Below are 27,962 nucleotides of genomic sequence, written 5' to 3' on the forward strand. Positions count from 1 at the left end.
AGACGGGGTGGGGGGGGAGGGAAGGAGCGGGCTAGGGTGGTGCGTCGATGGTCACGTCCCCACAGGGTTGCCAGGGAAGCACAAGGCGGAGAGGCCTGCTTAGCTTGGCTGGCTTCCTTTGGTCTTCCACAGGCAGGAGGGGCATCTAGCAAGAAAAGAGGAGCAGCCATGGACAGTCCCCCCCCACACACACACCCGTCTCACACAGACACACACACCCCACATCCCCCACCCCGGGAAACACCTCCGGTCTGTTTTGGTTAAGGGGAAACAGTGGTCCTCTTCACGGGACCTGGCACCAGAAGGCCCAGGACTGCTCCCAGGGACGAGACTGACCCTCTGCTGGGGGGGGTGGGGTGTTCCCTTCTCTGGCTGTGCCCAGGGGTCTTCCCTCCCCAGCCATGAGGTCCATAGAGAAGCTGGGACCACCAGTCACACTCCTGCTATCCAGGGGGCTCAGAATGCCAACATCTCAGCCAGCAGAGTCAACCACTCGCTCAGCAGCAGCAGCAGCCTCTCCTTTGGGAAGCAGCCAGCCTGGAAAACAGTGATGGAATCCTGGCCCTGCTCCAGTCTCATTTGCTAATTACCATTAGGTTAATCTGATTTCATCACGCAGAGGAAATGGGAAGGGATGAATTCTGGTAAAAAAAAAAGAAAAGAAAAAAAAAGACCACCCACACGAAAGATGAACGCCTTGCAAGATTCAGGAAATTCCCGCAGGCTGCCTAGGTTGATCCTGGCAGTGGGCCAGAAGGCGACCCGAAAGGAATTTGGGGAGCTGATGCCACGCCAAGCAAGCGGTGGCTGTTCTCCAGCTCACGAGGTTATTTCGCACCTGGCTCCCTGCTTATGAGAACACTGCTCAAAGACTCACTCACCTCCCTGGCTGCTCAGGGTACTTCTGTTTACAGTAGGCCTCCAGCGAGGCGTAGACCTTTTCCCGCAATGCCTCAACCTCAGCGGGGTTAGAAAGGCCTTTTGAGTCTGCGAGAGAAGGGGAAAAGGAAAGGCTTAGAGACCCTTCAAGGCCTCCCCAAGGAGGTGGGGACCATGTGAGTGGGACACAGGATGTCTAGCCATAGGCACCGCAGTTGCTAAGGACCGACTCAGCCTCTGAGATCACAGCAGCCCCGGAGGGAACCCAGGGAACCAATCTGATGATACCCAAGAGGGTTTTGTGAGTTGGAACCTGACATGGGAGCCAAGCAGTGGTGGGCTGCTGCCGGTTAGGACCAGTTCGGGCGAACCGGTAGTTCCAGTGAGTAGTTGGCCCCCCACCCCACCCCTGCCGTATCCCGTCCTATATTTCTGTGTTTTTCAGCTCAACTGATTCGTGCGGCACAGCGGATTACTGCGCCTCAGCTGTTTCACTCGCTGGTGCTGCAGTAGAAATTAAGTTTTAGAGCTTAAAATGGGCAGTTTTTGAATGCTGCGCACGTGCAGAAAGCGTGTGTGCGTGCACAGAGCACAAGCTCACCGAACCGGTTGTTAAACCAGTTGCAGCCCAGAAGTGGAGCCAGGCCGGGATTGCATGAGAGAGCATCCAAATGACCTTGATGGAATCTGGTTCTGCATCAGCCCGTTCCCCTCCACCTTGCTCCACAATTGGTCAGGATTTCATAACCTGACAAATCCAGTTACTCTCTTGGATGTTTTATTCACCTTCCTTGATTTATCTAATGTGACGCTCCCCTCCTACAAAAAGCTTTCTTTCCAGACACCATCCAGTAGCACTTTCCTCGAAAGCTGAAGAGGGCCCAAGGAGCCGAATGTTCTGGCTGTCTGCCGAACTGGTTCTTCCACAGCTCTCCTGCCGTAATGGCCTGGCTTTGGAAAGTCCCCTGGCCTTAATGTGCTGCGACAGCCCCTCTTTATGGAAGCTCCCGGAGGCTTTCTCTTGCTGAAGCCGAACCCAGAAGAGGCGCTTGAATGATTGATGCAGAGGAGAGCCCCCACCTCACCCCTCAGCATGGGATGCGGGTGAGGTGCAACGCCCCTCTTGTTCCCTGGGCCCATCCTGGAGCCCGTGAACAGAAGCTGCCTTCAGAAGTTGTGGGAGCTTCATCCCTGGAAGCTTTCAAGGACATGACAAGCAATTCCCTACGGCCACTGGCTGCCCTACAAGGCAGAGCTGGTGGGGGAAGACCGGCAGTGGGAGGCAGTTCCTTACCTCACAGAGGCTGGGGGGCCAGGAGGGATCAAGTTGGGAATGGCTTGGATTGGGTGGGTCTTGAATGACCGGACATTCTTACTTAACGACCACAATGGGGAGTGGCGGGATTGTTCTCATTAGTTGGTGCTGTCTGAGCATGTCTCGTTTTAAGACCACACCAATTTATCATGGCAATGCCCGCTCCAACTGTGAGTGGTGCGGTGGCCTAGAGGTGGAGTGCTCACCTCACAATCGGGAGGCTGTGAGTTCCATCCTAGGTAGAGGCAGATATTTCTCTCTCTGGGCACAATGAGAATATAACTGCTGAACAAAACTCCGCATTGGTGACAGGAAGGGCATCCGGCCAGTAAACACTCAGCTCCATTCAGCTGCCCAGACTCCACCCCGCAAGGGATTACCAATCATTAAAAGAAGATGATGAATGCCCACTCCAGCTGCGGGTTCTTAGTCGAGAACTACCTATGTGCCCCTTGAAGACATGGGGCCACCCAGCTGCCTTTGAAAATAACTGCTTCGATCTCCTTGTTCACTAATGCTTGTTTTTTCCCCAGCCAAAGAGGAAGGCTGATCCTGCCGTCAGAAGTTGCCCAGCCACAGTTTCAAGGCTTGCAAAGCTCTCCATGGACCAGTTTCGCACTGGATGAAGGGCAGATTGCCAAGGGGTGTGTGTGTGTGTGTGTGTGTGTGTGTGTGTGTGTGTCTTCCTCCACCCCCCTCCCTTTCCTTCCTTTGCAGGAGAGAGTTACCTGGGTTGAAGAGGACGATCGCTCGCAGGCAGCCCAACTCCGTCTTGTCCATCTGCATGTCTCGCATCTTCGACACAAGCTCGGTCAGTACCCTGCAGGGGCCCAGCCACAAGAAGAGAGGAACTGGTCTTGAGTTGGTCTTGTTTTTACCCCAATGGCATTTCCCTGCCCCCTTTTGCAGAATCTCTGGAACCCCGAGGGCCAGTCGTGGTCTCATTCCTCACCAAGAAGGCCACGGCCAGATCCTGGGCACAAGAGCTGGGCTGAGTTCGATCCTGTGACTCCTGAGGACATGGACAGGTTGTTGGGTAGGTTGAACTCCACCACATGTTTATTGGACCCGTGTCCCTCCTGGATGGTGCTGGCCACTCGGGAGGTTACACGAGGCTGGCTCCAGGAAGTTACCAACGCTTCTTTGTTGGAGGGTGTCTTCCCCGCCGCTTTGAAAGAGGCGGTGGTGAGGCCCCTCCTCAAGAAGCCTTCCCTGGACCCGGCTGTTTTAGTGAACTATCGTCCAGTCTCCAACCTTCGCTTTTTAGCGAAGGTTGTTGAGAGTGTGGTGGCAAATCAGCTTCCTCAACACCTGGAGGAAACTGTCTATCTGGACCTGTTCCAGTCCGGCTTCAGACCCGGTTACAGCACCGAGACGGCTTTGGTCGCATTGGTGGATGACCTCTGGAGAGCCTGGGACAGGGGTTGTTCCTCTGTCCTGGTTCTATTAGATCTCTCGGCGGCTTTTGATACCATCGACCATGGTATCCTGCTGCGACGGTTGGGGGGATTGGGAGTGGGAGGCACCGTTTATCGGTGGTTCTCCTCCTATCTCTCTGACCGTTCGCAGACGGTGTTGGCAGGGGGGCAGAGATCGGCCCCGAGGCGCCTCACTTGTGGGGTGCCTCAGGGGTCTGTTCTCTCGCCCCTCCTGTTCAACATCTATATGAAGCCGCTGGGTGAGGTTATCCGTGGTTTCGGGGTGGATTATCATCTGTACGCTGATGATACTCAGCTGTACATTTCCACCCCGAACCACCCCAATGAAGCCGTTGAGGTGATGGGCCAGTGTCTTGAGGCTGTGCGGGTCTGGATGGGGAGGAACAGGCTCCGACTCAACCCTTCCAAGACAGAGTGGCTGTGGGTGCCGGCGTCCCAGTACAGTCAGCTTACACCATCGCTGACTGTGGGGGAGGAAGTACTGACCCCCAGGGGAGGAGTGCGCAACTTAGGCGTTCTCCTGGACGATCGGCTGTCCTTAGAGGATCATTTGACAGCCGTCGCCAGGGGAGCTTTTTATCAGGTCCACCTGATCCGCCAGTTGCGCCCCTTCCTTGACCGGGACGCCTTACGCATGGTCACTCACGCCCTCGTCACTTCCCGCCTGGACTATTGCAATGCTCTCTACATGGGGCTCCCCTTGAAGAGCACCCGGAGGCTCCAGTTAGTCCAGAACGTGGCCGCGCGGGTGATAGAGGGAGCACTGCGCTGCTCCCATATAACACCTATCCTGCGCGGCCTACACTGGCTACCGGTAGTCTTCTGGGTGCAATTTAAGGTTTTGGTTACCACCTTTAAAGCGCTCCATGGCTTAGGACCGGGATACCTTCGAGACCGCCTTCTGCCGCCGATTGCCTCCCAACGACCTGTGCGCTCCCACAGAGTGGCCCTCCTCAGGGTGCCGTCGACCAAACAATGTAGGTTGGCGACCCCCAGGGGGAGGGCCTTCTCTGTGGCGGCACCGGCCCTGTGGAATGAGCTTCCTCCGGGATTACGACAACTCCCCGACCTCCGGACCTTCAGACGTGAACTGAAGACTCTATTATTTCAGCGTGCGGGACTAGCCTAAGAATAAAATGTTTTAGCTAAATTTTAATGGGGTTTTTACTGGTTTTTACTGTTTTAGTGATCAGGCCATGATAATATTTAGTTTTAACTGGGTTTTAATGTTTATTTATTATATTGTTTTTAATATGCCTGTGAACCGCCCTGAGTCCTATGGGAGATGGTGCGGTATATAAGTTTGATAAATAAATAAATAAATAAATAAGAGGGGAGCGGGCAAGGCCGTGCATGCCCCCTCCACCAGCCACTGCTCCTCACCTGTCAAAGATGGCCCCGACTCCCGCACTGTGGGCACTGTTCCTGTGGACATGGAGGCCTGTGGCCAGGAGAATCCCGTCTTTGACCGCGATGGATCGGTGGGAGAAGGAGGCGATCAGCAGCTCGTTCCAACCTGGGGGAAAGCAAGTGGGGAGGAGGGGAGGAGTCAGCCAAAGCCTTGCAGGATGGGGGAGGAGTGGTCATTATACCCCAGAGCTTCGTTTCGGGAGGAAATTAATTATCTTGGCTCCAGGCAGAATAAAATTGAATAACAAGCCAGTCTCTCCATGAAATCCAATAGTGGGATAAAGAATTAAAACCGAATGCTTAAATAGTTAAATGCTCGGAAGGTGCCACCCTAGCCTTTCTCCCCGTGGGAACAGGCTCCTGTCTGAAAAGGGACCAGCAAATCTGAGCTTATTCCCACCCAACCATCCTGCATCCAAGCACAGTTCTTTACCAAGGCATGCCAGGGGGGGTCCATCCTGACTAAGGGGGCTTTGAATGCAGCAGCCAATGGAGGGAGATCTCTTTGCTGCTACGGCAAGGTCTACCAAAGGCTGTGGATTCCCATGCCTGAGGAGCCTCAGTTGGCCAGAGTTTAACAGATTTAACAGATTAAGAGAGTTGGAAGGGACCTTGTAGGTCATCTAGTCCAACCCCCCACTCAAGCAGGAGACCCTACACTGGACAGATGGCAGCCCAGTCTCTTCTTGAAAGCTTCCAGGGATGAAGCTCCCACAACTTCTGAAGGCAATTTCTGTTCCATCGGTAGATTGTTCTTACTGTCAGGAAATTTCTCCTTATTTCCAGGTTGAATCTCCCCTTGATCAGTTTCCATCCACTGTTCCTTGTCTGACCTTCAGGTTCTTGACCTCCTCCTCTCTGTGGCAGCCCCTCAGATATTGGAAGACTGCTATCCTGTCTCCCCTGGTCCTTCTCTTCACTAGACTAGCCAAGCCTGGCTCCTGCAACCGTTCATTGCATGTTTTAGCCTCCAGTCCTCTAATCATCCTGGTTGCTCTTCTCTGCACTCTTTTTAGAGTCTCAACCTCTTTTTTATAGTGTGGTGACCAAAACTGGATGCAGTACTCTAGGTGTGGTCTTACTAAGGCTTTACAGAGTGTATTAGTACCTCACTTGATCTTGATTGTATCTCCGTTAATGCAATTTAGGATTGTGTTGGTTTTTTTGATTGCCACCACACATTGTTAGCTCATCTTTCATTGGTTGTCCACTAAGCCTCCAAGATCCCTCTCACAGTTCCTGCTATTAAGCCTGGTTTCACCCAGTTTATATGTGAACTTTTGGTTTTTCTTGCCTAAGTGTAGGACTTACTTTTCTCTACACTGAATTTCATTTTGTTAGATAGAGTTATCCAAACAGCAATTCTGGCTGTGTGGATGCTGCAATTCCCAGCCTAGTTAGCAGTCACAACTGTGATAAACATCAGGCAGGTTGAAGCCAAGGTGAGGGGGCTCAGGCCGGCTTTCCAGAGCACCTCAACTCTGACCTGCAGCTTCCACACACAGCTGTCCTGTCCCCCGCAGCAAAACCTTCTTCCAGCTCTTTTAAACTTGCCACAGCCAGTTCCTCCCTACATTTGGAGTCTAAAGGAAGTCGCTGGATCTGGATCCTTCACTCTCCACCCCAGATATGTGTGTGGAGGAAATAAACAGCCCTTGGGGAGCAATAAACATCTTTCGGGACAAGCTTCTGTGGTTCCAGCCTGCAAGTATTGGAACTCTCCAAATTATTCCAGAGGTGTGAACTGGGACCTGCTTGCCAAGATGCACCAGAGGAAGCGATTGGGAAGGTCAGCCAGCAACTCCTCCGAGCCGCTTCAGGGTCCTTGGCCTTTCTATAAGGTGTCTTGGAAGGCTGCAGAGCTCAGGCTTCCCATATTCCCAGGTGGAAGGGGCTTTGCCTAAGGTGAAGAGCTGAATATTCCTCTTCCCTCCCTTCCTTGATACATCCTGCTAGTATTAACTACAATCAAGCCATCAATCAGAATAGATCTCCAGACAGTGGCCGAACCACGGTTGGAGTTTTTACTTGGGGAGGGGGTTTTCTGGAATGCTGACATGAGAGCTGGAGGTCTTCTAGTTCAGTCCCCCTGCTCAAGCAGGAGATCCTATATCATTTTAGACAAGTGACTTCCCAGGCTCTTCTTAAAAGCCTCCAGTGATGGAACACCCACAACTTCTGGTGGTAAGTTGTTCCACTGGTTCATTGTCCTCACTGTTAGGAAGTTTCTCCTTAATTCCAGGTTGCTTCTCTCTTTGGTTAGTTTCCATCCATTGTTTCTTGTCTTGCCTTCTGGTGCTTTGGAAAATACATTGACCCCCTCTTCTTTGTGGCAGCCCCTCAAATGCCGGAATACTGCTATCATCTCATCCTTAATCCTCCTTTTCTTTAGACTGGCCAAACCCAAATCCTGCAACTGTTCTTCATATGTTTTAGCCTCCAAGCCTTTGATCCTCTTAGTTGCTCTTCTCTGCACTCTTTCCAGAGTCTCAACATCTTTTTTGTAATGTGATGATCAAAACTGCATGCAGAATTCCAGATGTGGCCTTACCAAGGCATTATAAAGTGGTACTAACACTTCACGTGATTTTGATTCCATGCCTCTGTTTATACAACCAAGGATTGGTGGTTTTGGCTGCTGCTGCACACGGCTGGCTCATGTTTAAGGGATCGTCCACTAGGACTCCAAGATCCCTCTCTGGAAGGAAGGAAATGTTGTGTATATGTTTACTGCAAGTATGAACTCAGAGTCAAAAGTCATTGAAAAGTCAGGCTGTCAGCGTTCCAGAAAACCCCCTCCTGCAGAAAAGACTCCGAGGCAAACATCTTTCAAAGTTCTTTTACTAGCATAGGTAACCTTGCACAACTGGATAAACTCCGAATCTGGGGATCCGGGTTTTTCCTCAGTAGTACAAAGCCCCAGACCACCATCACGTGCTCCAATCACCAACCGTCCCATCTCAGGCATCACTCTGGCCACTCCTTCTCCAGATGCAGTCTTGGCCTGACCTTGACCGGCAGGAAGAGAGTTATTATGTCTAATGGCCCCTTGTACCAAACCTCCCCCCCTTCTCCTACTTTCCCACACAGGAGAAAGTGGCAGCGTGTGGAAGCCTTCAGCCTAGTATGGCTTCCAAAGGTGACACAGGCAGCATCTCTGGTGAAGAAGAATTGGTTCCTTAGGTGGTATCTCTTCCATTGGCTGATGGCTTGCACGTCCGACTCCTTTGCTGTTGTTTGAACCCCAATCCTGGCCCTGCCCTCTGGGATAAGAGTGAAGGAGCACACTCTCTTCTCTGCATGCCTCTGCAGTTGCTGGAAGTGCTGAGCAAACCAGGGGACCACGCAAGGAAAAGGAACCAGAGAAGGCCTGAGGTGGGCAGGCAGACAGGCTCCCTCTCAGCTACCCACAAGAGAGAGAGAGACCGGGGTCAGGCAGCCTCGAGGGCTTCCCTTCTTCCCTCAATCTAGATTACTGTCTTCAGCTCCAGGGAGGTGAAAGGCACCAGGGGACCCAGCCCCAGCCCCCCTTCCCTCCTCCTGCTTCTCCCCTTCTGCACTGTGGCAGCACCTACTAGTCCTGCCACCCTCCATGCCAAGTCTAGGGAAGAGAAGGACCAGGGGAGACAGGATATTTGGGGGGAGACAGGATATTTGGGGGGCTACCGGAGAGAGGAGGAAGGATTTCTATTTTCCAAAGCACCTGAAGACAAGGAACAATGGATGGAAACTGATCAAGGAGAGATTCAACCTGAAAATAAGGAGAAATTTCCTGACAGTGAGCACAATCCATCAGTGGAAAAGAAGTTGCCTTCGAAAGTTGTGGGAGCTTCATCCCTGGAAGCTTTGAAGAAGAGACTGGACTGCCTTCTGTCAGAAATGGGGTAGGGTCTCCTGCTTGGACAGGGGGGTTGGACTAGATGACCTACAAGGTCCCTTCCACCTCTCTTAATCTGTAGAATCTGCCCTGACCCTCTCCCACAAAGCACCATCCCCCAGATGCCCCGTTGAGCCGCTTGGCTCTGCGATCTCTGCCAGAGCTCCGGGCCGACTCACTACTCACCAGCTCGGAGCAGGATCACCTGGTCGTCCAGTGGGAGCTCCGAGAAATGGGGAATCCGCTTGGCCCATTCCACCAGGGTGAACAGCTGCTTGTCTGCTGCTTGGCAGATGTTGGTGACTGGGTCATTGGGCTGCCAAGAGAAGAGACCCGCGTTGGGCATCAGAGGGCCAAGGCCCTGCCACTCTCACCATCCCCTGCAGGGGCCCTCCTTAGGCCAACTCCCCCCCCCCCACAAAAAAACCTTCTCCTGCCCTGCTTGATTTTCTCCTAATCTTCCTTGGCTGCTGCTGCTTTTGGGTTGAGGGTGCATCTATTCTCCCTGCCCCCCCCCCAAGTACAGTCAGGGTCTCTCAGGAAGGGGGCTGGGAGAGGTGAGATGCCCACAAGACAGTTCTTGCCAGCCCTTTGCCTGCCACTTCTCTCACCTCAATCCTTTCAGCTCTGGCAAGGAGATTAAGGAAAAAACCCCCCGCCCCCCATGCGGCCTGGCCTCCCAAAGAGGGAGCAATGGAGGTCTTCAGGGAGGGAAGGCAGGAGTCCAGAGCTGAAGCGGCCCCTCCCTTCCATCTGCCTCCAGAGCAGATGCTGCAGCGCCATTCCCGTGTGCAGAGGGGCTGGGGGGGGGCTTCTCTGAAGCCAGGCAGATGCCCACAGGGAGCAAGTCTGCATCTGAGGAGCTGGGAGTCAAGAGAGAAGGCAGCAAAGCCAGAAGGAAAAAGAGGTATGTGTGTGTGTGTGTGTGTGTGTGTGTGTGTGAGAGAGAGAGAGAGAGAGAGAGGGAAGGATGTGCAGCTCTGACGGGAACATCTCTACCTCAAAAAACCCGCTTTGGTGAAGTTCTCGGATGCCAGGATCGACGGCTGTGACGCCCAACCCCAACAGGAGGTCTTGAGTGGGCAAATTCACAAGGCTCCCCTCTTAAGACCCCCCCTCAGTTCCTCCTCTTCCCATCAGCACCCTAAGCCACTGGGCAAAGGGGGCCCCATGGGGAGCGGCAAACCCCACTTCCCTGCCCTTCCTCTGCTCATTCCTCAGCCAGAGAGTCTCCCCAAGCCCCTTGCAAGGCAGCCCCCCATCTCAGCTAACCAGGCAAGCCAAGACGCAGCAGGCCAGGCTCTTCAGCCAGGCTACCCAGAGCCCTTCCAGACAGAGGCGATGCCCTCGGGGGGAGGGGGGGGGACACCAAGAGAACTCCCACCCTGCCAATGGGCCTCTATTGGGCAGCTGGGGGGGGGTCTTCAGTTGCACCCTTCTCACGCCTTGTCCTCTAGGGTCTCTGAGCCAGCTCTACCAGGCCAGATATATCCACAGCTCTGGAGTCATTGGGGAAGAACCCACGGAGACCCCAGCAAGCCTCGGCACCCAGAGCCCCCTTCACAAAGCGGCCGCTCAGGGGAAAGGAGGCTTTCTCCTGGGTATACAAAAACAAGGGCAGCCCCAGAGGCAGCAACCTCCCTGCAAAGAACCCGGCCGTCCCAGATTCCCTTCTCAGCACACAGGCACACACGCACACACCTTCCTCAGGCACTGCTTGACCCAGGAACATCCCAGGCTGAGCACCATGCCCAGCAGCCGCCCCTGTGGCTTTCCTCCCTGGCCAGGGGCCGCCTCCGAGGAGAAGCTGGCCTTCGTTTGCTGCTGCATCCTCTGCTCCCTGGTCTTGCTCATCTCCCCTGGGGATTCTGAAGCCAGGCAGCCAGAGGGAAGCAGCCGCTTTCTGTGCCTTGCCAAGAGTCCTGGCTGGCCCAAGAAAGGCACAGGCAGGCTGGCAGTGGGCCAAGTTCCCTTTGGCAGGATTGGCAGACCGAAGAAAGCACTTCCTCCCCTACAGCTCCTTTCTCACCCCAGAGAAACAATGAGAAGGAGAAATTGGGGGAATTCTGCTGAATTCTCAGGGATGGGGTTGCTGGGGGTGGGGGGGTGAGCAGCCCTTCTGGCATTCCTTGGGTGATCCCAGCCTCCCTCTGCCCACTCTCACTTCCTGGCTTCTTGCCCTCCATCCTGGGCGAACTGCCCCGCCTGAAGCACTACGGATGCTCCAGGGGATGGGGTGGGGTGTCCTGCCTGCAGGGTCACTCTGGCCCTGGAGAAATTTGGACCAGGCACCTTCGGGTTTGCTGCCCATGACTTTGAATGGATTGTAGAAAGGCTGTTTGTGTTTCCTGGAGACCCTGGAAGCTCATTCTCAAACTCTGTAGAGATTCTCAGTCATCCAGGTTGTCCCAAAGGTGCTATTTCAGAAGGCAATGGGACTTTCTTGTTTTTTCTTTGAAGACGTTTTGCTTCTCATCCAAGAAGCTTCTTCTGCTCTGACAGGATAGTGGGGGATGGAAGGATTTATATTCCTTGCAGACAGCTGGCCATTGGCATCCTTTTTGAGGGTCCTTGAAGCACCTGGAGGTTTATCTGTGTCCTCAGGGTCACCTGAGTGGGGCTCCTGGTTCCTGTAGTCTGCAATTTTTCCCCCTGGAAATCCATTCCTACTCCCACACCATTCAAAGCAGCGGTCACCAACTGGTGGTCCGTGGACCACTGGTGGTTCGCGAGAAAATTTTGGTGGTCCGCAGAAAAATTATTTGCGTTTTTTGTATTGCACTAAATCAAGGGTCCTCAAACAATGGCCTCCTGAGATGGATACATGTAATGAATGTTTTTGTTGCTGCACAGAGTCTCCCCCTTTGGGGTCTTTTTGTGCAAGCCGGAGGAGGGCAGAAATTCCAACTTGGGGGTCTGCTTCAGCCTCCTAGTGCCAGGGATTTAGGTGAAGGCTGGAGGGAAGCAATGTCAAAGAACCGGAGGGCCTTGTTCCAGTGCGACAGCATCATGGCCTGGAACTGGCTGACCAACTCACCCCCCGCTGAACCTCCAGGTGCTGGTACCTGGCCTTGCCCTCCCACAGTCTTCCCCTCTGCTTGGAAAGCCTATGCTCCTAGTCCTCAGTGAGGTGCTTCTGCTGAGCCTCCTTCTCAGTCAGATCCAATTTGAACTGAGCCAGCTGTTTTGCCAACTCTTTCTCATGGTGGCTGCTTAGCTCCAACAACTGCTTCCTTTTGGGGCCCTAAGGAGCCCAGGCAGGCAGGCGAGGAGTGGCGAGAAGAGGCTGGCAAGGCAGCCCTCGAAGTGACATCAAGTTGGCCACGCCCACCCAGTCATGTGACTGGGTCACATGACCACGTTGCCACGCCCACCCAGCCGGTCATTAGGCAGATCATATTAGTGGTCCATGGGATTTAAAATTATGAATTTAGTGGTTCCTGAGGTCCGAAAGGTTGGGGACCCCTGATTCCAAGGGTGTTCATCCCAAATTGTATAGCTAGAAGTCTGTAGAGGTTCTCAGACATCCAGGTCATGGTTCTCCCAAAGGTGCTTTTTCAGGAGGCAACTGGACTTTCTGGTTTTTTCTTTTGAAAAGGATGCAAAGGACCAGCTGTCTGCAAGGAATGTAAATCCTTTCATTTCCCACCATTCAGTCAGAGCTGAAGAAGCTTCTTGGATGAGAAGCGAAACGTCCTCAAAGAAAAAACAAGGAAGTGCAGTTGCCTCCTGAAAAAGCACCTTTGGGACACTCATTGTCAAACGTTCCTCTTCTCCGATGGGGCTGGAAGAAAATGGCTGAACTGCCCTGGCCACCCGAAAAGGGAAGGAAGAGGAGAACTACGGCCATCAAAGGCCTCGTGGAAGAACCTCTTTTCCAGTACGGCCTGGAGCCCTTGAGCCAAGAGTTCCTACCACTGGGCCTTGAGGTGGGCCACTCGCTTACCGAATTAGGAGTCAGGCCCATATTGGCTTCGATGTAGGTCTCTGTCTTGGGTTCCACCGCCAGTTCAGCTTCTAGAATCTTCTCCACCGGCATGTCCTCGTTAGCACTGCTGGTGGATTCGACCTCGTTCTCGTTGCGGTCTTTGCCTCGTTGCCGCTCTTCCTGGACAGCTGGAAGGGTCAAGAAAGGGGGGAGGTGTCAGTCTGACAGCTTTGGATGCCGAAAGCTTTAGTGGCGGGGGACTTGGAATTGAGGTGGGCCACTGATGGTCTATGGGTGTGGGCAGCAATGTACAGTACTGGTAGTCCTCATTTAGTGGCACAATTGAGACTGGCAACTCAGTCATTAAGCAAAGCAGCTGGAAAGTGAAAACATAGCCGATCTTCCTTTCCTTAATTCAGCTTTACAGATTTGTAAAGGTCATAAATGGGAGGACTGGTCATAAAAATTATTTCTTTATCCATTTAGTAACTAGAAGTGGTTGCTGAATGAAGCAGTCACTAAACGGGGACTACCTGGTCTCTTCTTTTTGTTTGGGGGGGAAGGGATGAAAAGGGATGAAAATGATTAAGGGTTTGGGGGTTTAAGGGAAATCACAGCCTTAAGAACCTTTTGCCAGCCCAAACTGAGTTACTTTTCCCTCGGTGGGGGCAGGGGCTGGTTTTAAGTCGGACCCTGACCTTCCCCAAGGCTTGACCTGCCCATTTCACCCAGAAGCTCCCTCCAGACACAACTCAGCTGGGCTGAAAAACCCTCGTGGCCCTCAGGAAGGACATCAAGACAAAACGTGACACACACACACCACACCAAACCCGAGAATTGCCCTCCCATTTTGCAGAATGGCATGGAGTCACCCAGGGGCAGGACCTGCCTCTCCTGGAAGAAGGCCCAGTTGGCCTGCAGTTCTGGGCTTCAGGGAGCCCTGACTTGGTCCAGCCTCTTGGACAGGCCTAGCAAGCTGGGAGAACCCCAGGCCTGGACTGCTCTGGCCCTTGCAAGGGGCTCAGTCTCAGGACCCGTTTGAGAGCAGTTCCAAGCATCGTGAAGCTGTGCTGTGTTTCCATTCGGAATGAGTGGGTTTGTTCCTGATGGGGAGGAGACGCCCACCCACACTCAGGACGCGGTGAAGGTGGGAGGTTCGCCCTGGCCCCTGGCTGAGCTCCTGCCTTTTGGCTGTCAGTTTAGCTCATTCAAAGATACAGTCACAGACCAAACATGCTGAAGCCCTGCAATACGTTACACAGCAGCCAGTAAAACCTACAGTATTCAGCCATACACTAGACACAAGCGGGGAAACAATTAGCTCCAGAGATTTCTAATTGCCATGGCAATGGTGCAAAATTTGGCTACTGTACAACTCTAAAGACTTGTTGAACTTGGTAGTTTAGTTGATAGCTCACAATTGTCCTGCGAGAGGGGTCTGAACAGTGGTCCTTAGAAGGGCGATTAACTAACCCACCAGGCGCCTTTTTTTCAAGGGGACCGGGTCCCTTCCGGGCTTGGCCAACGGCTCCTTAAGAGATCCGAGGAGGACTACTTCCTGCATCACCTGGAGTCCACCTATACACACACGGATGCAGCCAAAATGCAGCTGGCTTTCAGATGGACCCCTCCTCTTCTCAGTAACCCTCAGTAACCCTAAGGCAGACCAACGTTCTTCGCTTTATCCTCTGCCACCCTGACTCTGCCCCCTCCCAAAATTACCAAGGGTGGACTTGACTAAATTTGGTTCCTTTGTGCCAAGTCACTTACTGAGGCTTATTTGGGTATTCTTTTGGCATTTGCTGGCATGGCCAGAATCTGGAACTGGATGGCAGACTGACAGCCTGGTGAGAAACAGGATAGAATTACTCCTTTTCTTCAAAGGGTCAGCAGGGAGGGGGACTAACACCTGGCAGCTTGGCAGCTGTTGACCAGTCTTCGGCCCTTGGCTCATGCAGGGCAAATGCGCTGCAGGGCTGCTCAGCCACACTTAGCCAGCTCTGCAGTCCCAATGGGCAAAAGGAGGCCAAATGCCCCTCTAGGGCAGAGGCCTAGAGCCCCTCATGCACGCCCATGGGGAGGCCATCCCCATCCCTCAGAGGTCGGCGTTTGAGAGATTGGGGGGGCAGGGTAGGACATTTATTCTGCTGCAGGGAAGCCCAGTGCAACACCGTAAGATCTGTTCTTTGGCTTTGCTTTTTGTTTGTTGTGCTAGTATTAAGGTATCCATCTCTCTCTAAAGCAGATTACAAAACCCCAACGGCCAGTTTCAGGGCGAAAAGACAGCACTTTCCCTGCCTTCTGCTTTCAGCCACCATCCGACAAAGAAAAACACAAACTGGCTCTCTATTTGCTGCAGGGCCCAGCACTGAATTGGCCAAGCTTTGCAGCAACTCAAACCTGCTGCCCACTCTTGCATTGCAGCCAGTGGTCCTTTTTGGTGCCCCCCATTCCTTGATGGCCCTTCCGCCCTCCCCTCCTTCTAAGCGCCCCACCGTTTCCTTTGTGGGATCTCCGTGTGTGACGCTCACTGCTGAGACACAAAGAAGACAAAGCCCAGTCCAGAACTTCACACCTGCCCTCGTCTTTGGGGAACTGCTGCCAATGGGTCATCCAGTGGCCTGCCTGCCCACCACAACCTCTCTTGCCACACGCAGCCCTCCCAGGATGCCAAGTCAGAAAGCCTTCAGCAGAGACGAAGAGGAAAGGAGGCTGCCCACCACCTGTTCCCAACACCGCTGTAACGCTGAGCTACACTGCCTTTGCACGTGGAGGCTTTAGTTAAGGCCAGACCCACAGAACACCTGCCTGTTTATTCACAAGAACTGCAGGCCCACACCTGTCCGGTTAACGGTGTGAATGCAACCATCGCTAGTCACCATTTCTCAAATTCTCAGGGCTGCCACACAACGGTTCGCAGTTTAGTAAAAGGACCTGTAAAATATTGAGTTTGTTGCGGCCCCAGCAAGGCAGAGTTTGGAAAGTGCTAAGGGCCCTGTAGACCGAGAAAGTCTGCCCGAATCCTCCCAGGCGCAATGCAAGCCCTGGCTTAAAAAGGATCCTCCACGCAGCATCCGCCTTGGAAGAAATGGCCATGGTGGTTTAATGCAGCTTCTGAGCCACAGACACCCACCTTCCTCAGCCTGCTGCCTTGAGTCGCTTTGATTGTCTCGAGTGCATTAAGAGCTTGCATGGTGCATTGTGGAAGTGGCCCTGCAGAGAGCCACATTCCAGCCCACCACAAGCCACAGAAACCTCTCACTCCCTTGTGGCCCTGCTGTGTCCCTTCCCTGGGCTGGGCAATCTGCACCAAGGGTTTGCCTCATCTTTTGCCCTGCAGCTCCAATATATATATTCAATATATATTGAAATATATATTTCCTTTTCTCCCCAGAGAACCTGCCCCTGCAGAGTGAGAAGGACTCGGCCGATTCTGGGAGGACTCAGCCTCTCCAGGTCACCCTCTGGGGACACCAAGAGATTTTTGCTGCTTAACAGCTGGTCTAGTAAGATTGAAATGGGAGTACCTGGTTGCTCCTGCCTTCCAGGGAGTCTTGTGGGTCGGGATGGATGGTGCTCCATCCCTGCAATAGAGTAGAGATTTGGAAATGAAACATCATTAGAAGAGAGGCAGCAGCCGCTGCGGTGCATGTTCTAGTCATTAAATTGCTGCTGCTCTTGACCACCCAAATACATGGCACTTGTAGTACATTTTCCCAGGGAGAAAGTCGGGGTGGGGGTGGTTGTGGGGGCGCTCTGTTTCTGGCCCAGTTTATTTAAGGTGTTCTTCTTCCTTACTAAATCTTTGTGGCCATAGGGCAACTGGTCCTCTCAAGCCCCCTTTTCTGTCTCTCTGCCCCATCTACAGTCAGGCCTTTGCTGGTGGGTGGGGGGAGAGGAATGAGAAGCGGGCTCCTTTTCTCCTAAACTGCTGGAACATCTCCTTTTAATGGCCCTATAATCCCTTGCAGGGTGGAGTCTGGGCAACTAAATGGAGCTGAGTGTTTACTGGCCGGATGCCCTTCCTGTCACCAATGCAGAGTTTTTGCTCAGCAGATATATTCTCATTGTGCCCAGAGAGAGAAATAGCTGCCTCTACCTAGGATCAAACTCACAGCCTCCTGAATGTGAGGCGAGAGCTCCACCTCTAGGCCACTGCACCACTCTCCTAAGCTGCTGGGACTCAGGAAGGAAAATGAAGAGCAGGCATTATTGGCCACTTCTTCCCATCAGAGCAGGACCACCAACACTCACGGCCTCTGCCTGGCTTCTTGGCCTTTTTTTAAACAGAGAGTAAGTCTGAGTGGCTCTGGTGGCGCAGTGGTCAGAATGCAGTATTGCAGGCTGGCTCTGCCCATAGCCAAGAGTTTGATCCTGACTGGCTCAAGATTGACTTAGCCTTCCATCCTTCTGAAATGAGGTAAAATGAGGACCCAGAGTGTTGGGGGCAAGAGGCTGACTCTGTAAACCGCTTAGAGAGGGCTGGAAAGCCCTGTGAAGCGGAATATAAGTCGAAGTGCTATTGCTATTTTGTTCCCTGGTGAATCTTTCAGGGAGCCTGCTGGGCTGAAGGGAGGCTGCAAAGACATTCAAGGAATGCTGGTGCTCTCTGGGCTTAGCCTTTCTTAGGGTGGGACGGGGGAAGGGGCTAAGCGCCTCTGGCCATGGCCCCCGGCCCCTCCCAAGCCCAAAGGAATCATCCCTGGGAAAATGAGGCCGGCATCCGGGCACTGTGCTAGAGCAGGACAATTCCCAGGGGAACCATTAGACAACCTGGGGATCTCCAATACACTGCCTTAGTTTCAGATTGAATAAAACTCATTTTTCCAGAATAGGAGCCAGTTTGGGCCCAGCCAGAGAAAGGAAGACGGCAGATGGATGGCCTCAGCTTGGACTCCCTCCTGTCCCATCAGGTTCCCAGAGGTGACGGTGGACTGAAAGAGCCACTCAGAGGCCTAGCAGCAGAGCTTTGAGGTGGCATCTGACAGCCTTCACCTCTGGCAGGAGACTTCTGCCCCCCACCCCCCCAAGAGGGCAGGCTATGGCATAAAGAGCACCCCCACCCCACATCCCATCCCAGAATTTCTCCTCATGGTGCAAAGCATGCCACGGATCATGTCAAGCTCATTCTTAGAACATGAACACGCTCTTATTTCTGTACGCCAGGTGGGTGTATCTCGGCAGCCAGCCAGCCTGCCTGCCTGTCTGCTTTTAAAATCAGGCCGTTTCTCGTTCTTTCCGAGTTCTCAGATTGAGAAACAGCCTCTCTGTGGATTCTCTGTTTCACAAACGTCTGCCACATGCAAGCCACAACCATTTCCTGGCCTCCGAAGGCGCACAACTCTCCTCTGCAGAGCAAAGTCTACGGTCGGTTGCCGTTCACACAAGCATTCCAGAGGAGAAAAATGGACGTCCTCAACTCAGCTCCAGATCTTTCTGCAATGGGCTTTGTGGACTAGGTTCCTCTACTGATAAAAATATTTAAAGTTTCAGGAGTTGTTTCTTCTGAGAAAAGCTCTGATAGTTTATCAAGATCAGAAATTGTGTACTAGGGAAACTAAGAACTTTTTTGCCTGGTTAAAAATCTATCCTCCAATCAAGAGGGGACTTTTTTTCTGCTATTTTCTCAGAGTTCTTCAGCCTTTGCTGCATCCAACACAGGTAGTCCTACAAATTTACTCACTGTCGCAGAGCCTCAAGAACTGGTGGTTTATGGCCCAAATTGGTCATTGTAAAACATCGGGACACACCCTGTCACATGACTGCATTTCAAGTACTTGGGAAACTATTCTGATTTACAACCCGAGTGCCCTGCCATCAATCGTGCGATGGCTTCCCCAGAAAGTCAATGAAGAAGCTAGCGGGAAAGGTTAGAAGTGGAGGGGAGGTTTGGATTGGAGGTCTGTTGTTGCAGTGCAAGGATTTCCCCTCTGCTCCAGGCACGGCGAGAAAACCCTGAGGGAGAGGGCCTCGAATCTGGTCTCAACGCTGGTAGATGCCATTCTCAGAATGTTGGCATTTCCTGCATCTTCCCCACTTGGAGGGGCAGAAATGCTGGCACTCGCCGTCATTTTCCTCTTTGGGATGGAAAAAGCGAGCAAAGGGCAGCCTTCTCAAAGACTGTTGTTGGCGTTCATCAGCGCTTTCCTCATCGGAAGGGACAAGTCAAGGGGCCTCTGTGGCTCAGACTGCTAAGACAGTTTGTTATTAACAGCCACTGCCTGCAATTACTGCAGGTTCTAGTCCCACCAGGCCCAAGGTTGACTCAGCCTTCCATCCTTTATAAGGGAGGTAAAATGAGGACCCAGATTGTTGGGGGGGCAATAAGTTGACTTTGTATATAAATATACAAATAGGATGAGACTATTGCCTTACACAATGTAAGCCGCTCTGAGTCTTCAGAGAAGGGCGGGATATAAATGCAAATAAAAAAAAAAAAGCAGCCAATGCCACTATTCTGAACCTTCCGGAACGATGGCATTCGTTAGCATTTTTGCCAGGTTTGAGGTCCGTTCCTCCAGCTTGGCAAGGGGTTTGTCATGCTCTTCTGGAGCCCCTCCAGGCCTCTCCACTGAGGGATGATCATGCTGGGTCCTGGGTTGCTTCTACCCTGGTCACCCCTTGGTGCAGAAACCACAGACAGGGAAAGCTGCCAAGGAAGGGCGGAAGAAGGGAGCCGTGGCTTCGAAACCTAGTGCCCAGAAGCAACGGCAGTTCTCAGAGGCTGCTAAGGAGAGCGCGAGAAGCTCCTGAGATATGTTGAGCTCAGAAAGAAATGAATCGGTGTGCCAAATACTCAAGGAAGGCAGCCAAAGAACAGAAAACAAGCAGAAGCCCTCTGCTCCTGGCTGGGGAGGGCGGGCGGGCAGTCTCCTCTGGGGAGAGGATAAGTGGTCCCCTGGGAAATTAGGGAGGGTGGGTGGAAGGAACAGGATCCCAGCTGGGGCATCTCAGGGACCCGAGCAGGGAGTGTCTCTTGACCTCAAATGAGTTCAGATCTCCAGGGCTCAAGACAGAGTACAGAACAGCCGGGCCAAATTTATATACAATTTCTGGAAGCCCTGCAGAACGTAGAGCATCCCAATGGGGGAGCCCCTCTCCCCATCTGGCCACAGAATCTGGAGAACCACAAAACATCGCTCTGGCCTCAACGCTGGAGTTTGGAGAGCAGCAGCGGCAAGGAGGATGGGAACCGGAAGACAAGAAGAGAAGGGAGTGGAATTTGTCTCACCTGGAGGAAAGGTGACTTAAGGGGCAGGTAACACTTTTGACTATGGCCAGTGGTGGAGCTGCGCAGGCACAATCGTGGCATCACTACCTCTCCAGTGGAGCCACGGGGCTTCCAAGGGACAATTTGTGAGCAGGTGAACATGTCTGTTGTGATTTGACTGATGCCCAGATGTGAGCAATCTGGGCATACACACAGCTTTGGCTGGGACCTATGGAGCCCAACGATGGAGAAGCTTCTGGAATCTGTTTGTGCCATTGCCCGTAGGCTGGATCCCTGCCTGGATTGGCTACTGAGGCCGCTTAAAGGCTTTGCCCACAACCAGAAGAGCATTAATGCTCTCCGCAGCCCTTGTCAGAGTTTCCTGCCCCCTTAAAAAGGCAACAATGCCCCAATTCAAACAGGCCCCACATCCACACTTAGCCAGGCTGATGGAGAAGGCCACTGCACAGAAATTCCCCTGTCCTCGCCCTTTTCAACCTGGACTATGGCCCGGGGGGGGGGTGTCACGCCACCCCTGCAGAGTGCCAGGTGCTCTTCCTCTGCATCTCCTTCCAAACAAAGGGGGAGGAGGAAAGGGAGACCCCCCCCAACCTCCCACCTCTTCGTAGGGCCATTATGATCAGACAGCCACACCCACAAGTTTTGTTTTTTGAACAATTGGCTGACTTTTCATTCACTGTTATTCCTACTTCTTGTGAGGCACCTTTCTTAACCGGAAAAGAGGGAAATGAAAAATTGCTCTCCAGAATAACTTGCTTACCAGACAGTCTGATGCAGGTAAGGAAGAATGCTATCCAGATGGAACCTCCACTTGCAGAGGTAGACTATCTTGAAGAGGAGCTGCGGGGGCATTTCTGTCCTATCCTGCCTGGGATGTCTTTTGCTTCTGGGGTCTTTGGTCCAGAAGTGAAGCCAGGCTGCACCCCAAGTCCACCTGCAGATGATCAGCCTGCACCTCCAAGAGAGGGGCCGCCAGGGCTTGCCAGCAGAAGCTGCCCCACCACATCCCCACAAGCAGCCCGAGCAGCTGTCCCAAAGGCAGGCAGGGTTCTCAGAGGAGCCCTCGCGCCCCGATTCCAGTTTTCTCTTGGGGTTCGCTCCCATTTTGTGGACCTGTTGTGCTGAACACTTTCCACAGGGCAGAGCTCACTGAAAGGGAAAGCTACTTGTATATTTAGATAGAGAGCCAACCCCACTCCCGTCTAGCACTGATGATGATGTCTAGTTGGGTCATGAAATGTCTGCAGGAAAACAACCAAGGTCAGGAGCACCAAGGACTCCCTCGTTACTCATCCAATTGGCAAAAAAACCCTGTAGGACCTGCAGACATGCTTTGCTTTGTCCTGCAATGACCAGCGGGAATGAACAAGAAGAGGAGCCACTGCCAAGACAGAGAAAAGAAATCTGAGACCTGGACAGAAATGTAATCTCCGACAAGACCCTCCCTGGTTCTCAGGATGATAAAGGGAGCAAAGGTGGAGGAGCATCTCTGTTATCGTAACCTTATAATAAGAGTCGTATTAGCACTCATGACTTTGGTTCCTTAGTCTTGTCTACTTTGAAGGGCTGACGGGTCTACACCTGGCAGGTGCTAACTTAATCCCCCCACCCAGCGTCTGAATGCTCTCCATGGGATTTCCCACCCATGCACCCAGTCAAAAGTTCTGGAAGCGGCCACAGAGAGAGGAGGGGTGTCCCATAGGGTGGGGGAAGCAGGCAAGGGCTGCAAGAAACCAGGAGGTGGGCATGGGTGGGGTAAGGATGTGCCAGCTGACTTGACTGCGCAACCAGGGCCAGCCTTCTTCTCAACCCAACCCAAACAAGGGAACTGCTTCCTGGGTGGCTTTCAAGGACCTGAAGAAGAGAAAGGACGGTGCCAAAATTGCCTCCTGGGAATTCCAAAGATATAAAAACCCACTTCATCACATTCTCAGGCAGACTATATTAAAAAACCCTAAGTGCCTAGTCCTTATGATTCCATCCGAGTATTTCAAACAGAATGGGAGGGACACCAAAATACAGTGTCCTGTGGTCATGGGATGGACGCTGATGCAAAATGAAATCATGGGAAAATGTGGTGAGGAATAAAACAAGGGATGTGAATTGATTGGCATTAAGCTACCAATGCTGCTGCTTAACGAAGACTCTGCTTACTCCTGGCCTCCTCTTTCCTGAGAGTGTGCGGCTCCCTCACTGTCCTGAGTCAAGCATTGCATTTCTCAGCCCGACCTGCATGTTACTAAGAACGAGGTAGTGGGCCCGGGACTCCCCTCCAGCAAACCGCACTGGGATAAACCAGCTGCCAAGGACACCTAGCCTGGGAGCAGAGTGAGAAACGGCACCGAGATGCACCAAATATCTAAGCGGTTCCCAAAACATTTGAGCTGCTTGCAACTGTATACCTGGACACCAATAAAAGGGACAAAGGCAGAAGGGCCATGGAAAGGGGAAAAGGATAACCTTTCTGCAATAATATTCAAATCTAGCCTTGCTTTCACTGCAGCCACTAATCCATTGTAAAAGAACCTATCGCTTCAACCAAATGGAGTCGAGGGTCTCTCTTGCCTATGGATCTGAGTAGAGCGGGCCTGACATTTATATCAAACAGCACGCAAACAAGGAACAAGGCAATGCCTAACAAAGGGGGTGGGCTGATTCTGCATAAATGTGAAAATAATATCATTGTCCCATTGAGAGGAAGTTGGTCTAGATGGATCAAATCACCTTCTAGCCCTTCCATTCTTTGATTCTTTGACCACCAGAAGGGACAGCCTTCACAATTATGACCACTCCCTACACGGTCTGTGCTCGCCCAGCCTCACCTTCCCTCTTCATGCCCATCGCCAGGCACTTCTGGTAGCGGCAGTACTGGCACCGGTTCCGCTGGCGCTTGTCAATCAAGCAGTCCTTGTTGTCTCGGCAAGTGTAGGTCAGGTCCTTCCGCACCGTCCGCTTGAAGAAGCCTTTGCAGCCCTCGCAGCTGTACACCCCGTAATGCTTGCCTGAGGGGGGGGGAGAAGACAGATGGGGCTGGTAGGGAAGGAAAGAGGCCCCGCTTGGCACCAGGACCCCGTGGGAAGGGGAGGGGGACAGGCAGGGCAGGGCAAGTGGGAGGGCTGCCTCCAAGAAATGTTTCACTTCAGCCTCTAGCTGGCCCTGTGGTGCAAGGATGGCAAGTGCCAGCCTTTTCCTTTGTCAGAGGAGCCCTCTCATCACCCAGGGAGGCACTCGGTCAAAGGTTAAGGGGACTGGAGCGACGTCCACACCAAGTGACTGCACCAGCCTCTCTGCCCCAGAATCTGGGTGGGAAAGGGAGAGATTCAGCTGCCCAGCTTGGCATCCCCAAGTCCCGCCAGGCAGGGAGACTTCACTTGCTGTGTGCTTGGGGCCTTTTGTGATGGAGGAAGGAAGGAGGAGAGCCCTGTCAGTCACCCCCACTTGTGGGAAATGCCCTCCCTGCCAAGTGGGCAGCTGAAGACCAACTAGGAGCAGAGATCTGGACAGGGCCGTGATGCCAGCTAGAAACAGTGCAAGGTTGGCATTACCTGAGGAGCGATCTCCACAGATGGCGCAGATGTGCTTGGTGAAGGCGGGCATGGCGGAGGAAGGGTGCATTGGCACTTTGAGTACCCCATTGATGCCCAGGGGGGGCTTGATGTCTTCGGTGCTGCTCACAGGGTTCAGGGGGGAGTTGAGCTGGGAGGAAAGGGGGGCAAGAAAGGGAGGATGTGGTTAGAAACTCCGAAACCCACAATCTCCTCAGGGCTCCTGTCCAAGTGCTGGGCAGAGTTGACCCCCCCCTCCCCATTTCAGGAGCCAGTGGGCCAGAGTGGAAAGCCCACTTAAGGAATGAGGCCTTTTGCAAAACCTTCAGCCACCCAACACAAACACAAACACACACAGTCCCTGGAGGAGTGACTTCTGAATGGGCCAAGGCTGGGGAGGGGCATCCATTTCATTGTGAAGAGCTTTGCTCATGCAAATTGGGGAGGGAGGGGCGCTTCCTGCCAATTCTGCGCTGACCTCGTTCTTCATTTGCCCACACCAGCTGGCAACCTGCACCTTTTCAAGCGCTTTTTTCTAATCTAAGGCGTGTTTGCATCTCCACTTTCACTTTTTCCCAAGGAATTTCCCCAGATCTAATGGGGTGGGTGAGCTGTTTTCACAACCCGGTTCTCTCTCGGGAAATGCTGCCCTCAGCAGAATCAGATCTCCTGGCTCCCGTGGCTGTTTGGGAAGTGAGAATCGGTTCCTTCCCACCACAAAAGAGGAAGGGGACACCTCGGCCTGCCAGACTAGGCCGGCCCCACGTGCCGGCCAGCCCCACTCTGCCCAGGCTGAGGGGAGACCTCCTGACTGGGTTGGTCCCCTGCCAAAACGCCAGGATCCTTCCCTGCTCCCCCCCCCCATCACATGAAACCAACACAGCAGACAAATTCAGCTAAAAGAGCTTGTAGATTTCCCTCCTTTGAACAGATTTATATTAAATATTCTTTATTTCTTTCAGCAACCACAGTTTATTAGGCTTGTTCTGTTTCTTTATCCTCTCCTGCTCTCAGTCAAAATTCCCAGGCAGGTGGCCTGATCCTGCCCCATCCGTGCCCCCCTCGGCCGATGGACTGCCTGAAGGGCTCCATCATTAAATCTCAGAACCTACCTGGGTTCCAGACCCAGGCTCCATACATGTACACTCTCACACACACACACAGACAAACAAACAGCACTCCCCCGGCTGGCAGTGCAGATGGGGAGCTCCTGGCTGGGGGTTCTGGGCTGGGTCCAGGAGCAGCTGCATGGCCTGGTGCTGGGATAGAAAGGCTGGGGTGGGGAGGGGGAGGCATAGCAGTAACTCTGAAAGGGATCTTGGAGTCTTAGCGGACAACCAGTTAAATAGGAGTTAGCACTGTGCAGCGGCAGCCAAAAAAGCCAATGCAATCCTACATTGCATTAACAGAGGGATGCAATCAAGATCAAGGGAGGTACTACTACCACTCTATAAAGCCTTAGGAAGGCCACACCTAGAGTACTGCATCCAGTTTTGGTCACCACACTATAAAAAAAGATGTTGAGACGCTAGAAAGAGTACAGAGAAGAGCAACCAGGATGATGAGGGGACTGGAGGCTAAAACATAGGATGAACGGTTGCAGAAACTGGGCCTGGCTAGTCTAGTGAAGGGAAGGACCAGGGGAGACGGGATAGCAGTCTTCTAATATTTGAGGGGCTGCCACAGAGAGGAGGGGGTCAAGCTAGTTTCCAAAGTTTACAGAGCCAGCGGCTGTGTTTGTGTAGCAGCCAGGCTTGGTAAGCTCTGGTGACTTTGCACTCTGGGCAAAGCTCAGAAACCAGGAAAACGAAGTCAGAAATGGGCTCCCTTCCATCCTAAGACGGAGAAGCTGAATTAGGCAGAGATTGCTTCTAGCTGCAGCTTTCCCGCAGGGCTAGGCCTAGGGCTGAGCGTGCAGCCCCAATCCAGCATGTCGGGGAGCCCGCAGCGCAACCACTGGCATAAAGTTAACCCACAGCCCGTCAGCTGCTGGCCCCCTCCAGCTCCTCCCAGCCCACCTTGTGGGAAATGCCGGCTCTCCCGAAAGACAGGGTGAAGACGCCGGAAGGCAGTTTCCATGGTCTGGATCCGCTGGGAGCCCCCAAATGCTCCTCACATCACCACCAATGCAGAAAGGAAATTGGGGTGCCCCATGGAAGTGTTGCTGTTCCTGCTCTTCTGGGGTGCTTCCACTGCAGGAGCCAAGCAGGAGCCTTGGCCCCTCAGGGGAAAGCAGAGGCCTGGAGATGCAGAGGCAGGCTCCAAAGGGGGAGATCTGGGGAGCTGCTTTCCCTTGTATGCAAACATGGGGGGGGGGCGCTGTGCCTCCCTGGCTGCTGGGTGGCACCAAGGCGGGTGGGCCCCTCGTGGCCAGCAGTTCCAGGGAAGAGCCAAGAATCCCCAGTGAAGACACACAGCCACTTCCTCCTGCAAAATTCCCCACTCCCTCAGCTCAGCTGCCAGGGAGTCAGGGGTGTTTGTGCCAGGGGCGAAGCCCAGCTCCCTTCCCCACTACCTGGCGATCAGGAGGCTGGCAGGAAGGGAGCCCAGCAGCAGCAGCAGCTCTTTGGGCTTCCAAGGAATATGATTCATGCAAGGGGAGCCTTAGCCTGGATCTTGATATGGCCGGGAGGGGCTGAGAAGCCACCTTTCAAGTCTCATGAAAGAACCAAGATATCTCAAGGCATTTTAGAAACCATACAGTACTCTAAGATGTTAGATAAACAAAGCAATTGTTTCATTAACTTTCAAAACCCCAGCAACTATTTGTTATGCCTGCAGCACCGAACCAAGCTCTCCACTAAACCCAGGGTGGTCTTCCCACCCTCTGCATGCCAGTCCCAGGGAGCCTGTAGGGTGAAGAGGACAAAAGAGCTTCTGGCCTGAGGGGGACATCGCAGCTCCCACCCTCCCTGTCACCACACAAAAGTTCCAAGGAAGGCCTTTCTGGGGAAGGGGCAAAGGGGGCTTGGGGGAAATGCTCCACTGGAGGAGACAGAGCGAAGGACATGGGGGGGCGGGGCTGCGTTTCTGCCCTGATGCTCCCTGGAGCAGCTGCTGACTCAGAGCCTCCGGAGGGGACACCCCCACAACCACGAGGGGTTCTCCTTTTGGCCCAGCCTGGCGCCCGTTTGCTTCCTTCCTCCCCGCCAGGCGCCAGCAGCCTTCCTCTCCCACTCGGTAGTGCCAGGGTGCCCAGGGTGAGGACCCGGTGGGGGGACCTAGTACCCATCCATTCCACCAGCATGGCTCACTCCAAGGAACCGGGCCCCGGTGGCCCCCCACTCCACTGCTGCTCACCACACAGCAGCCAAACACTCCAAACACTGGGGCTTCAGACTCAGCTTGAGGGCACATACACACACAGGCCCAGAGACCAAAGCCAGGCTCTGGGTGAGCTTCCACTGCCAGCTGCTCTTTGCCCTGGAGAAGCCTCTTAGGGCCTCTTAGGGGAGCCTAAAATTCCCCCTGGTGAGGAAGGGGTAACCCCCCCCCCGGCACCCCTCGGCTCTTTCAGCAGCAAAATCTTTCTCCCCTCCCCTCCAGAAGAGGACCCAAGCAAAGATGGGGAAGACCCTTCCTAGGCCGTAGGGGGCCCTGGTTCTTGGGGGGGGTAGGACCCATCTTTCCTCAAGGGAAACAGAAGGGCTTCCAGAGCAGCCAGGCTGCCACATGGCTGCCCCATCTGTCAGGGAAAGCCCTGGGAGGTTGCACTGCAAGACCTTGTGCAGAGACCCCCACCCATTCCTAGGAAAGACCCTCTCCAGCACCCTGATGAAGCAGGAGGGGAGCTGACGGAGTCCGTGTCTCCAACAGGCATTTCCCTCTCAGGGTGAGGCTTTCGGGGACTGATGCGCAGGGGGTGGGGGGGGAGGTGGGTAGGGGGCTGGAAGCCAGAAAGCCCAGAGCTGGCTGAGAAGGTCAGAAAGCCTGGTTTGGTCTCGTCAGGTGCCAACGGCTCTTGAAGTTTCCCCTCAGGGGGTCCTCAGATGGGTCCTTTCTGACCCGGCTCTTCCATTCTGTGTCAGGTGTGAACTGGAGGCCTCCAGCAGGCCTTCCTTTAGGAGATGGTCCAAAAAAGGAGCCCCCTCCCTGTCAGCAGCAGGGCAGGAAGAGGCGTCCCAGCAGAGACCGTTGCCCACACGGGGCTCTCTAGCCAGAAGGGAGGAAGCAAAGAAGCCCCCTCCCCACCCCCAGGCCCACCGATGCGTGTCTCCCTCAAAGGGAACCAACGCTGGAGGGTTTCACAGCATGCAGAGGCCCAATATTTAGATGCATCCCTGAGGTGCAGGACGATTCTGGATTTATTTGTGCATAAAAGCCACGAACAGGATGCTG

General features: G+C 53.5%; 1 protein-coding gene across 5 annotated transcripts in view; it reads right to left on the reverse strand.

Annotated features, from left to right (window-relative positions):
• Window positions 1-27,962, reverse strand: part of RXRA (retinoid X receptor alpha) — a 94,818-nt gene that overhangs the window by 4,170 nt on the left and 62,686 nt on the right. For 4 of the 5 annotated variants that reach the window (XR_009152288.1, XR_009152287.1, XM_058159150.1 and 1 more), the window contains exons 3-10: window positions 23,625-23,775; window positions 22,902-23,081; window positions 16,376-16,432; window positions 12,867-13,036; window positions 9,107-9,236; window positions 5,017-5,149; window positions 2,923-3,014; window positions 882-987 (exon numbers count right to left, since the gene is read on the reverse strand). Coding sequence is in view for 3 of the 5 variants with exons in the window: in XM_058159150.1 (XP_058015133.1) it covers window positions 882-987; window positions 2,923-3,014; window positions 5,017-5,149; window positions 9,107-9,236; window positions 12,867-13,036; window positions 16,376-16,432; window positions 22,902-23,081; window positions 23,625-23,775 (1,019 nt within the window). In the remaining 2 variants the exon portion in view is untranslated. The remainder of the gene's footprint in view (window positions 1-881; window positions 988-2,922; window positions 3,015-5,016; window positions 5,150-9,106; window positions 9,237-12,866; window positions 13,037-16,375; window positions 16,433-22,901; window positions 23,082-23,624; window positions 23,776-27,962) is intronic. The other variant, XM_058159151.1, reaches the window with a different exon arrangement.

This window comes from Ahaetulla prasina, chromosome 16 (assembly GCF_028640845.1).
Source record: "Ahaetulla prasina isolate Xishuangbanna chromosome 16, ASM2864084v1, whole genome shotgun sequence".
NCBI classification, from domain to species: Eukaryota; Metazoa; Chordata; class Lepidosauria; order Squamata; family Colubridae; genus Ahaetulla; species Ahaetulla prasina.